Source organism: Cebus imitator, unplaced genomic scaffold (assembly GCF_001604975.1).
Source record: "Cebus imitator isolate Cc_AM_T3 unplaced genomic scaffold, Cebus_imitator-1.0 Scaffold234, whole genome shotgun sequence".
Taxonomy (NCBI): domain Eukaryota; kingdom Metazoa; phylum Chordata; class Mammalia; order Primates; family Cebidae; genus Cebus; species Cebus imitator.
This window is the reverse complement of record NW_016107549.1, coordinates 779,285-791,032: the sequence shown is the minus strand read 5'-3', so window position 1 is coordinate 791,032 and position 11,748 is coordinate 779,285. Positions and strand designations below refer to the sequence as shown.

At 55.6% G+C, this 11,748-nt stretch overlaps 3 protein-coding genes across 5 annotated transcripts in view; all 3 read left to right on the top strand.

Annotated features, from left to right (window-relative positions):
• Window positions 1-2,782, top strand: part of CCDC130 (coiled-coil domain containing 130) — a 24,148-nt gene extending 21,366 nt beyond the window's left edge. For 2 of the 3 annotated variants that reach the window (XM_017497671.2, XM_017497670.1), the window contains 2 exons: window positions 1,787-1,925; window positions 2,078-2,781. In XM_017497671.2, coding sequence (XP_017353160.1) covers window positions 1,787-1,925; window positions 2,078-2,556 — 618 coding nt within the window. In that variant the 3' untranslated portion in view covers window positions 2,557-2,781. Of the gene's footprint in view, window positions 1-1,786; window positions 1,926-2,077 lie in introns of all 3 variants that reach the window. The other variant, XM_017497668.2, reaches the window with a different exon arrangement.
• A 1,075-nt stretch (window positions 2,783-3,857) lies between these two features.
• Window positions 3,858-9,284, top strand: MRI1 (methylthioribose-1-phosphate isomerase 1). The gene is made up of 6 exons (XM_017497667.2): window positions 3,858-4,070; window positions 4,149-4,387; window positions 5,482-5,657; window positions 8,000-8,176; window positions 8,279-8,503; window positions 9,058-9,284. Exons 1-6 carry the CDS (start codon window positions 3,939-3,941, stop codon window positions 9,234-9,236), a joined length of 1,128 nt encoding a protein of 375 aa, XP_017353156.1. The 5' UTR covers window positions 3,858-3,938; the 3' UTR covers window positions 9,237-9,284.
• Window positions 9,285-10,376: 1,092 nt separating this feature from the next.
• The window catches only part of CUNH19orf53 (chromosome unknown C19orf53 homolog), a 2,903-nt gene continuing 1,531 nt past the window's right edge, over window positions 10,377-11,748 (top strand). The window contains exons 1-2 of the mRNA XM_017497666.2: window positions 10,377-11,087; window positions 11,165-11,220. Coding sequence (XP_017353155.1) covers window positions 10,991-11,087; window positions 11,165-11,220 — 153 coding nt within the window. The 5' untranslated portion in view covers window positions 10,377-10,990. The remainder of the gene's footprint in view (window positions 11,088-11,164; window positions 11,221-11,748) is intronic.

Sequence of the window (11,748 nt, the reverse complement as noted above, 5' to 3'; positions counted from 1 at the left end):
TTTTGAGACAGTGGGTGTCTCACTCTGTCACCAGGCTAGAATGCACTGGTGCCATCTTGGCTCACTGCAACCTCCGCTTCCTGGTTCAAGTGATCCTCCTGCCTCATCCTCCAGAGTATTTTCAGTAGAGACGGGTTTTCACCATGTTGGCCAGGCCAGTCTCCTGGCCTCATATGACCCACCCACCTTGGCCTCCCCAAGTGCGGGGATTACAGGTGTGAGTCAGTGCACCTGACCTGGCCACCACATTTTAAATGGAAACTCCCAGCCCACCCCCTACCCAAACGTCCTGCTTTTTTTTTCTCCTTATCACTGTCTCACCACTAGACAGTCAGCTCCACCTGGACAAGCGTTATTCTCTGCCTGCCGCTGTGTCCCCAGTGTCTAGAACAAAGCCTAGCACAAGGTGGGTGTCCCAGAAGTATCTGTGGAATGAGGTCGCATGTGGTGGCGCACACCTGTAATCCCAGTGCTTCGGGAGGCTCAGGTGGGAGGACTGTTTGAGGCCATGCTTTGGAGGCCAGCCTGAGCAACATGGTGAGACCCCATCTCTACAAAAAAACATTTTTTTAAATTTTATTTACTTTTTTTTTTTTTTTTTTTTTTTTGAGGCAGAGCCTTGCTCTATAGCCGGGTGCCAGGCTGGAGTGCAGTGGCAAGACCTTGGCTCACTACAACCTCCACCTCCCCGGTTCAAGCAATTCTCCTGCCTCAGCCTCCCAAGTGGCTGGGACTACAGGCGCGTGCCACCACGCCCAGCTAATTCTTGTATTTTTAGTAGAGACGGGGTTTCACCATGTTGGCCAGGATGGTCTCAATCTCTTGACCTCGTGATCCGCCCACCTCGGCCTCCGAAAGTGCTGGCTGGGATTACAGGCATGAGCCACCGCACCCGGCCAAAAAACTTTCTATTTTTTTGAGACAGTCTCCCTCTTTCGCCCAGGCTTAAGTGCAGTGGCGCGATCTCAGCCCGCTGCAACCTCCATCTCCCAGGTTGAATCGATTCTCCTGCCTCAGCCTCCTGATTAGCTGGGACCACAGATGCATGCCTCCATGCCCAGATAATTTTTGTATTTTTAATAGAGACAGGGTTTTGCCATGATGGCCGGCTGGTCTCAAACTCCTAGCCTCAAGGGATCCACCCGCCTCGGCCTCCCAAAATGCTGGGATTACAAGTGTGAGCCATCGCGCCCAGCCTCTACAAAAATAAATGTTTTAATTAGCTGGGCGTAGTGGTGCACACCCGTAGTACTGGATACCCGGGAGGCTGAGACGGGAGAATCACTTGAGCCCAGGAGTTGGAGCTGCAGTGAGCCATGATTGTGCCACTGCACTCCAGCCTGGGTGACAGAATGAGACCCTGTCTCAAAAAAGAAAAGTAAATTGAAGGCCGGGTGTGGTGGCTCACGCCTGTAATCCCAGCACTTTGGGAGGCTGAGGCGGGTGGATCACAAGGTCAAGAGTTCCAGACCAGCCTGACCAACATGGTGAAACCCGGTCTGTACTAAAAATACAAAAATTAGCCAAGTATGGTGGTGCACACCTGTAATCCCAGCTACTCGGGAGGCTGAGGCAGGAGAATCATTTGAACCGGGGAGGAGGAGGTTGCAGTGAACTGAGATCACGCTACTGCACTCCAGCCTGGGCAACAGAGCAATACTCTGTCTCCAAAAAAAAAAAAAGAAAAGTAAACGGAGACGCTGAGAGCTGGAGCAGTGCCCGCTAGCCCACAGAGGAGCCGGCTCTGACACACCTGCCGTCTCCGGTGTTCCTGGCCCCGACACAGGAAAAGAAAAAAGCCATCCAGGAGGAGGAGGAGAGAGACCAGGCCCTGCAGACCAAGGCGAGCCTGACCATCCCGCTGGTCCCGGAGACGGAGGATGACCGCAGGCTGGCGGCCCTGCTGAAGTTCCACACCCTGGACTGTGCGTGGGGAGCCGGGGGGAGAGTGGGCAGGGAGGCTCGCAGCTGCCTGGACACGGGGAGTTCCTCAGCCATGAGTGGACTCTGGTCTAGCAGAGGGCAGTTCTGGACCTCCTCCCCTGCCGCCCCTGAAATGCCCTTTCTTTTCCTCCAGCCTACGAGGACAAGCAGAAGCTCAAGCGGACCGAGATCATCAGCCGCTCCTGGTTCCCCTCCACCCCCGGATCCGGCTCCAGCAGCAAGGTCAGCGGCGTCCTGAAGAAGCTGGCGCAGAGCCGCAGAACTGCACTCGCCACCTCCCCCATCACCGTGGGGGACCTGGGCATCGTGCGGCGGCGGTCTCGGGACGTCCCGGAGAGCCCACAGCATGCGGCCAACACCCCCACGTGTGGAGAACCGCGGGGACCAGAGGAGACTGCCCAGGACAAGCCTGTGTCCCGCGAAGACTGTCCTCGGGAAACAGCCGAGACCCCCAAGTGCAGCGGGCCGAAGGGGCAGGAAGGGAGTCGTCAGGACAAGCCCCTGTCCCCAGCAGGCTCCTCCCAAGAAACAGCTGACGCCCCAGACACGCGGCACCCCTGCAGCCTCGGCTCCTCCCTCGTGGCGGACTACTCCGACTCCGAGAGTGACTGAGCCACCCCCATCGTGGGACTGGACCTGCTCCAGAGGCCGGGACACACCCAGGAGTCCCCTCACAGACTGTAGGCCCCCAGCTTGCCCACCGGCCCTGGGAGAGCTCAGACGCCGCCCCCTCCCCAGACCTCGCCTTCCTGCAACCGTGGAGTTGTTATTTATTTGGTCCTGGTGAGGATGTTTGTGCCTTGTCGGACTTCGTACATTAAAGCCCTGTTTCTTTTTCCCTGTCTTGGGTTATTAGACCGGCCCTGCGGCTGCCCCCCAACCCCTTCATTTGACCAAGCTTGGCAGGCCTCTCATCAGCAAATGCTGGTATAGGGTCATAGCTATGACCACGGATGTGGTCCCCACCCAGAGTGACAAGAATCTCAAGGTGGTGGTTCAGGTTGGCCAGGAATCAGGGCAGACTTCCTGGAGGAGGCAGCATGGACCGAGTGTGAAGGGTGAAAAGGGGGCCAGGCAACAGAAACCACACACACAAGGCCAGGAAGGAGGCACACGGGGTACCCAAGATCTGTGCCTGATGCAGCAGGGGCTGGAGCACACCAGTGTGAGATATTTTATTATCCCCAGCCCCTGGAAAAGCCTTCTGTGCATGTTACTTTTAGGGTTTTGTTTTTGTTTTGTTTTTGAGACTCAGTCTCGCTGTGCCGCCCAGGCTGGAGTGCAGTTGTGTAATCTGGGCTCACTACAACCTCCACCTCCTGGGTTCAAGTGATTGTACTGCCTCAGCCTCCCGAGTAGCTGGGACTCCCAGGCAGGCGCCACCATACCCGGCTAATTTTTTGTATTTTTAGTAGAGACAGGGTTTCACCGTGTTGGTCAGGCTAGTCTCGAACACCTGACCTCAAGTGATCCACCCACCTCGGCCTCCCAAAGTGCTGGGATTCCAGGCGTGAGCCACAGCGCCCGGCCTGCATGTTAACTTTTGAATGAAACCAAGCAGAAAGTGGCCCTGAAACAGTCACGCATCCTTCAAGGGGTGCACGACCCCCCAATACCTCCCTCTGAACCTTGGAGAAGGAAGATCATTTAACAAATTCTATCGTTTGAACACTTGACGTTACCTTGCCACTGGGAATACACCCCTAACTCTAGATAGCAGGCTGCTAAACACAGGGCCTGGTATCCAGTGGGCGCCCCATAAATAGTGCCACTTGTGTGGTTCCGAGGAAGCGGCTCACTGCGTCCGGGCTTGGCAGGAGACCTGCAGTAGTTCCGCCACTTAGACGGCGCGTCCTGGGAACCCGCGGGGTCAGGTTGGATGCGCATGCGCGTGCGCCTCTTCCGGGGGAGGCTCCGCCCACGGCCCGCCCCGCTCCTCACGTGCTCGCAGACCGCAGTGCCCCCGGAGTTGCTCCGGGTTTGGCCGCTGCACCATGACCCTGGAGGCGATCCGCTACTCGCGGGGCTCCCTGCAGATCCTGGACCAGCTGCTGCTGCCCCAGCAAAGCCACTACGAGGCGGTGGGCTCGGTGCGCCAAGCCTGGGAGGCCATCCGTGCCATGAAGGTGCAACGGGGCGGCGGGGCTGGAGGTGAGGGTGCGCCCGCGCCTGCAGCGTCTGACGCCGCGATCCCTCCCCCACAGGTGCGGGGCGCCCCAGCCATCGCCCTAGTGGGCTGCCTCAGCCTCGCCGTGGAGCTGCAGACGGGCGCCGGGGGACCCGGACTCGCCGCGCTGGTGGCCTTCGTGCGCGACAAGCTGAGCTTCCTCGTCACCGCCCGGCCCACCGCTGTCAACATGGCCCGCGCCGCCCGCGACCTGGCTGATGCTGCAGCCCGGGAGGCCGAGCGGGAGGGCGCTACGGAGGAGGCAGTCCGGGAGAGGTACCGGGATCTGGTACCAGGCACTGCTCTGAACAGGAATTACATTGACTCTTTTTAAGTATACTGACCCATTATACAGATGGGGAGACTGAGGCACGGCGGTGACCTTAAGACCCTTGTCCAGGGCCCCACAGATGGGCCAGGAGTCTAACCTGGGCAGCCTGGCCCCAAAACCCAACTCCTTAATCGTGCCTCCCCTGAATACCCCCGGCTCCTTGTCCACCCCTGGAGGCCCTTTTTGGCATCACTTTGTTCTCTTTTTTTTTTTCTCTTTTTTTGTTTTGAGATGGAGTCTTGCTCTGTCGCCCAGGCTGAAGTGCAGTGGCGCGATCTCAGCTCACTGCAACCTCCGCCTCCCAGGTTCAAGCCATTCTCCTGCCTCAGCCTCCCGAGTAGCTGGGATTACAGGCCTGCGCCACCAGGCCTGGCTAATTTTTGTATTGTAGTAGAGACGAGATTTCACTATGTTGACCAGGCTGGTCTCGAACTCCTGACCTCGTGATCCGCCTGCCTAGGCCTCCCAGAGTGCTGGGACTACAGGTGTGGGCCACCGTGCCCAGCCGGGTTTTTGCTTTTGAGGAATTTTGTTTCCTGTCCTGGTCCCCTTCCTGCCCTCTTTTTTCCCCCCACTTCCCTTTTGCTCCAGCCCCTTCTAGCAATGTCACTGTACCCCACCAAGCTCGACCCTGCCTTACGGCCTTTGCACGTGCCATTGGTGCAGGCCAGGCATCCACAGCACTGTCGCCCTCCGCCACCGTCGTATATGATCCAGCTCACCCGCTGCTCTCTATTGCCTGATTCCACCGTCTTTTCCTTCGTTTTATTATCTATTCATCACCGCAGCATCAGCTCCACAGGGGCAGAGATTTCTGTCTTGTTTACTGCTGGGTCACACTGGAAGTGCTCAGTAAACATGTGTTTGCGTGAATGAATGCAGTGACACTTTGGTGGCCGTGGCGGAAGCGTCCAGGCCCCACAGCAATGAGAGGCTTTGAGCAGGAGGGCTCCAGGACAGCAGCACTGGGCAGAGAGGAGGGGGTCGCCTGGGTCCCAGGGCCTGGTGGTTGGTGCTGAAAACCCCTTGTCCCTCCCAGAGTGATCCATTGCGCCGAGGCCATGCTGGAGAAAGACCTCAGAGACAACCGGAGCATCGGGGACCTCGGAGCCCGCCACCTCCTGGACCGGGTGGCCCCCAACGGTGGCAAGGTGGCTGTGCTGACCCACTGTAACACCGGTGCTCTGGCCACTGCTGGCTACGGCACAGCCCTAGGTGAGTGGGCCTCAGGGGGTAGGGAAGGGCCTTCTAGGACCTTTTTTGGATACAGGAGAAAGAACCCCAAACCCAAACCACTTTACCCACCAAAAAAATGTGAAGGTATTAGTGTACAGAAAAAGTTATACTGTTGGCTACAGGTATGGCTAGATCAAGGGGTTTAGCCAGTAGCATCAGGATCTATCTATCTCTGTTCTTTGGCTCTGCCCTCCTTCATCTCCAGGCTCCATGGGCTGGCAGGGAGCTGTTAGGGCTCAAATCATGAGGAAAAGAGCCCCCCGTACTAGAAAACTCTCCTTGTATCTCAGGGGTTCCACTAGGCACTAGGACCACCTGCCCATCCCAGCTCAGCCATTCAGTGGGCCCTGTCTGAGCCATATGCCTAGAGCCCGGCCAGGATGTGGACTCCCAAGAGGAACTGGGGAGAAGGAAGTGACCAGAGAAAGATCAGGTAGCTGTGACCAGGAGACAGGGTGAATGGGCTCTCGGGGGTCAAGGCAGCAGATCCCACTTGACCCTAAATTCCCCAGGAAACTTCCCTTCGTGCCTGAGTCCCACCTTCATCCCTGGGAACTGAGGCCTTGATGGCAAGACCTCTGCCTTTCATTCTTTCACTCAGCCAGCATTTAGTAAGCACCTGTGGTGGTCCACACACTTCCATTTGCTGGGGACGCAGCAGTGAACAAAACAGACAAAACCTCTGCTCTCAGGGGTCCCAGGGAAGTAGAAGGAACAGTCAGCAGGCAAGGTAAATATAGTCATTCTTCAGTGCCCATGGAGGACTTGTTCCAGGACCTCCCACAGATACTGAAGTCCACAGATGCTCACGTCGGTGATACACAAAATGCCATCACATTTGCATAACCTATGCACATCCACCCATACTTTTTTTTTTTTTTTGAGACGGAGTTTCGCTCTTGTTACCCAGGCTGGAGTGCAATGGCACGATCTCGGCCCACCGCAACCTCCGCCTCCTGGGTTCAGGCAATTCTCCTGCCTCAGCCTCCTGAGTAACTGGGATTACAGGCACATGCCACCATGCCCAGCTAATGTTTTGTATTTTTAGTAGAGACAGGGTTTCACCATGTTGACCAGGATGGTCTCCATCTCTTGACCTTGTGATCCACCCGCCTCGGCCTCCCAAAATGCTGGGATTACAGGCATGAGCCACCGCGCCCGGCCCACCCATACATATTATATATACGTCGCCCAAGCTAGAGTACAGTGGCACGATCTCAACTCACTACAACCTCCGCCTCCCGGGTTCAAGAGATTCTCGTGCCTCAGCCTCCTGAGTGGCTAGGATTACAGATGCGAGCCACTACAACCAGCTAATTCTTATATTTTTAGTAGAGATGGGGTTTCACCATGTTGGTCAGAGTGGTCTCGAACTTCTGACCTAAGGTGATCCGCCAGCCTCAGCCTCCCAAAGTGCTGGGATTACAGGTGTAAGCCACCGCCGCCAGCCCACCTCCATATTTTAAATCATCTCTAGATTGCATATGATAGCAAGTACAATGTAAATACTAACTAAATTGTAGTTATTGGCTAGGTGCAGTGCAGTGCAGGCCTGTAATCAACATGCTGGTTGGGAGGACTGCTTGCACTCATAACTTCTAGACCAGCCTTGGCAACATAGCAAGACCCCGTCTCTATTTTTAAGCCTGTAATCCCAGCACTTTGGGAGGCCGAGGCGGGCAGATCACTTGAGCTTGGAGGTTTGAAACCAGCCTGGGTACCATGGCAAAACCCTGTCTCTACAAAAAATACTAAAACTAGCTGGGTGTAGTGGTATGCACCTCCCAGCTATTCAGGAGGCTGAGATGGGAGGATGGCTTTTTTTATTTATTTATTTATTTATTTTGGAGACAGAGTCTTGCTCTGTCATCCAGGCTAGAGTGCCACGGCACCATCTCGGCCCACGGCAGCCTCTGCTTCCCGGTTTCCAGTGATTCTTGTCAAAGATTTTCAACCCACGTGGTTGCGTCCCTGGATGGAGAACCCACAGAAAAGGGGGGCTGGCTGTACACATGAGGTGTTAGAAGGTGATCAACACAAAAGACAGATTAGGAGACTGGAAGTGTGGGGATTACTATGCAAAACTGAGAGATCAGGGAAGGCTTCACCGAGAAGGTGTCCTTTCAACAGATGTGAAACAAGGAACTATGTGAGCATTGGGAAGAGTGTAGCTGACGCTGCGAGGGCCTCGGGGTGGGACTGTGCTCGGTAAGCCTTGGTCCATCCATGCCCACCTTCGAAGCCTGCACCCCTAACCAATGGATCACCCCATCTGTTTGCCCCTCCCCGGGGCCTTCTCCTGGTGGGCGGGACCCCTGCAGGTGTGATCCGATCACTGCACAGCCTGGGCCGCCTGGAGCACGCCTTCTGCACCGAGACCCGGCCCTACAACCAGGGAGCCCGACTGACGGCCTTCGAGCTGGTCTATGAGCAGATCCCCGCCACCCTCATTGCCGACAGCATGGTAGCTGCCGCCATGGCCCATAGGGGTGTGTCAGGTAAACAGCCAGTTAGCCCTGCAGGGGGTAAGCCCTGGGAGTGGGGCTTTGGGGCGTGGGGCCAGGTAATGACCCCCAATTTCTCACGCGCCCCCTCCCCAGCTGTGATCGTGGGAGCTGACCGCGTGGTTGCCAACGGCGACACAGCCAACAAGGTGGGCACCTACCAGCTGGCCATTGTCGCCAAGCACCATGGCATTCCCTTCTACGTGGCTGCCCCCACCTCTTCCTGTGACCTCCGTCTGGAGACTGGCAAGGAGATCATCATTGAAGAGCGTCAGAGCCAGGAGCTGACCGATGTTAATGGGGTCCGGATTGCGGCACCCGGTAAGCTGCCCCCTCAGAAAGGGGACACGCTGCTGGGTGCGGTGCCTCACACCTGTAATCCCAGCACTTTGGGAGGCCGAGGTGGGTGGATCACAAGGTCAAGAGATCAAGACCATCGTGGCCAACATGGTGAAACCTTGTCTCTACTAAAAATACAAAAATTAGCCAGGTGTGGTGGCACACACCTGTAATCCCAGCTGCTTGGGAGGTTGAGGCAGGAGAATTGCTTGAACTGGGAAGGCAGAGATTGCAGTGAACCGAGATCACACCACTGCACTCCAGCCTGGGCGACAGAGCCAGATTCCATCTCAGATAAATCAATGAATCAATCAATAATAAGTGGGATTGATGTACATAGGACCTAGGGGCAGTTGGGACTCTAAACTCACTATTGGGTACAGTGTCCCTGCCTGCATGTACGTTAGGGGGGAGACTCCAGGTGCTCCAGGAGTCCCCAGTTCCAAGAACCACGGTGGCAGAAACAGATGACCACAACCTGAGAACTTTCACAGAAGCAAATTCCTGCCTCCTTGCCTCCTCTCTTTCCCCTGCAGGGATTGGAGTTTGGAATCCTGCCTTCGATGTCACCCCCCACGACCTCATCACTGGCGGCATAATCACAGAACTGGGGGTCTTTGCCCCTGAGGAGCTCCGGGCAGCCCTAACCACCACCATCTCTTCCAGGGATGGGACCCAGATGGACCCCAGATGTAACCAACTCAGCCCTCCCTAGCCTGCCTGTCTAGGATTTTTAATAAATTTCTTGAATGGCTGCCCAAAAGCTGACCTTCCCACTCCTGACCACACTTGTTCCTAGTGCAGAGAGATCAGACAGGACCTTCCATCTACATCCCAGCATCTAGAGGAAGGCCACCCAGGTTCAAATCCTAACTCTGCCACTTTTTCCACTGTGTGATCTTAGACAACTCACTTCACCTCTCTGTGCCTTGGTTTCCTCATTTATAAAGTGTGGCTAACACTTGTACCTCCCTCTTAAGGTCAGGGCTGGAGCTAAGGTGACACCGCCAGGGCAGGATTTTAAGGGGACAGTAAAAAAGCTCAGCAGCCACCCAGGCGCGGTGGCTTACACCTGTAATCCCAGCACTTTGGGAGGCTAAGCCGGGTGGATCACCTGAGGTCGGGAGTTCAAGACCGGCCTGACCAACATGGAGAAACCCCATCTCTAGTAAAAAATACAAAATTAGCCGCGCGTGGTGGCAGATGCCTGTAACCCCAGCTACTCAGCTGAGGCAGGAGAATCACTTGACCCGGAAGGCGGAGGTTGCGGTGAGCCAAGGTGGTGCCACTGTACTCCAGCCTGGGTGACCAAGCGAGACTCCGTCTCAAAAAAAAAAAAATTATCTGAGCATGGTGGGTCACACATCTAGCCCCAGCTACCCAGGCTGAGGTGGGAGGATTGCTTGAGCCCAAGAGTCCAAGGATACAATGTGCTATGATTTCACTACTGCACTTCAGCCTGGGCGACAGAGTGAGACCCCATCTTTAAAAATAAAAAAATCCATGAAGAACAAAACAAAACAAATTTTGTTTTGGAAACAGGGTATCCCCGTGTCGCCCAGGCTGGAGTGCAGTGACATGATTTCGGCTCTCTGCAACCTCCACCTCCCAGGTTCAAGCGATTCTCCTGCTTCAGCCTCCCAAGTAGCTGGGATTACAGGCGCCCGCCACTATGCCCGGCTAATTTTTGTATTTCTAGTACAGACAGGGTTTCATGATGTTAGTCAGGCTTGTCTCGAACTCCTGACCTCAGGTGATCCGCCCCTCTCGGCCTCCCAAAGTGCTGGGATTACAGGTGTGAGCCACCGCGCCCGGCCAACTCTTTGGTATTTTTAGTAGAGATAGGGTTTCACCATATTGGCCAGACTGGTCCCGAACTCCTGATATCAAGTGGTCCGCCACCTCAGCCTCCCAAGTGCTGGGATTGCAAGCGTTAGCCACCGCGCCCAGCCAAAACAAAATTTTAAAGAGGCTGGAACACTGCACTTGTGCCTTCAGCTTACTGACCGCAACACCCTGGTTCCACTGAAACTTTATTTATAAAATTATGCTGCCGGTCTGCAGGATGCAGTTTGACAATTTGATTGTTTTGGATATGAAAATATTTTTTAAATCTTGGAAATATTATCATTACCGAAGTTTTCGGACTTTCTTAAATTCTGCACTAGAGGTAAGTGCGGCACCGCTAAACCTAGTCTGAGTTTTTATGTGTGAAGAGCATAAAACGTAAGTTTTCTAAAACACATAAGCACTCAATAAACGTTAGCTTATCATGGTCACCTTTTGTTCACACTGTCTGCAAAACTCCGGCTGTGATCCTTTACCCTTGTGGGGTCCTGTCTCTTTAAATCTGTGCCACATTGTATCCCGTGAGGTCTTGCGTTTTTCCGCCCCGCTGTATCCCATAGTGCCCTGTGCCTTCCGGCTACGACCGCTCACAGCCCCGCCTCTTCCGCTGCATGCCGGAACATGGCGCAAGGACAGCGCAAATTCCAGGCGCACAAGCCAGCAAAGAGCAAGACGGCAGCGGCGGCGTCTGAGAAGAATCGGGGCCCGAGGAAAGGCGGTAAGGAGTGGCCCGGGAACTTGGGGGCGAGGTGGACTCGGGGCTTCCCGACCTCACGCGAGTGCATCTTTCCCCAGGTCGTGTTATCGCTCCCAAGAAGGCGCGCGTCGTACAGCAGCAGAAGCTCAAAAAGGTGTGCCGGGGCGAGAGATGGAGCCCGGAGGGCGGCGGGTAGCGAAGGGTGGAGCCTGGAGGATGGCTAGCGGCGAGGGGTGGACCCTGGGGATCGGCGAGGTGAGAGGATGGATCCCGGGGACCAGCTAGGAGCGAGGGCTGGAGCCCGGGGCGCAGAGAGAGGCAATAGGTGGAGGCTGGCGAGGGATAGAGGCTGGGGGACGTGGTAGGGACGAGTTCAAGGAAGCCTGGAAGCCGGCGAGGGAAGGAGCCCTCAGGGAAGGAGCACAGGGATTGGCAAAGGGCAAGGGATGAGGCCTGGAGGACTCCCAGCTTTGTGGGCCTCCCTCTTCTTTCTTGTGCAAGGGGTACAGGAACACCACTTACCATTTTAGCAGAGCCTCGTAAGAAGCAAGACCTGCGGCGCAAAACGTGTTCAAATAACGTCAGCTGCTCTTGATCTTTAATAGAACTCAGGAAGGGAGCGAGGTGATATGGGAAGGGAATTGAAAGCGCAGCTTTGTAAGCCTCTGAGAACGGCAGAGGG

Excerpts from the sequence above, each read along its gene's own strand:
- MRI1 (XM_017497667.2), top strand. The coding sequence starts at position 3,939 with ATGACCCTGGAGGCGATCCGCTACTCGCGGGGCTCCCTGCAGATCCTG. Across the intron at positions 4,071-4,148 it reads AGGCCATCCGTGCCATGAAG|GTGCGGGGCGCCCCAGCCAT; the intron begins GTGCAACGGGGC and ends CCTCCCCCACAG. Across the intron at positions 5,658-7,999 it reads TGGCTACGGCACAGCCCTAG|GTGTGATCCGATCACTGCAC; the intron begins GTGAGTGGGCCT and ends GGACCCCTGCAG.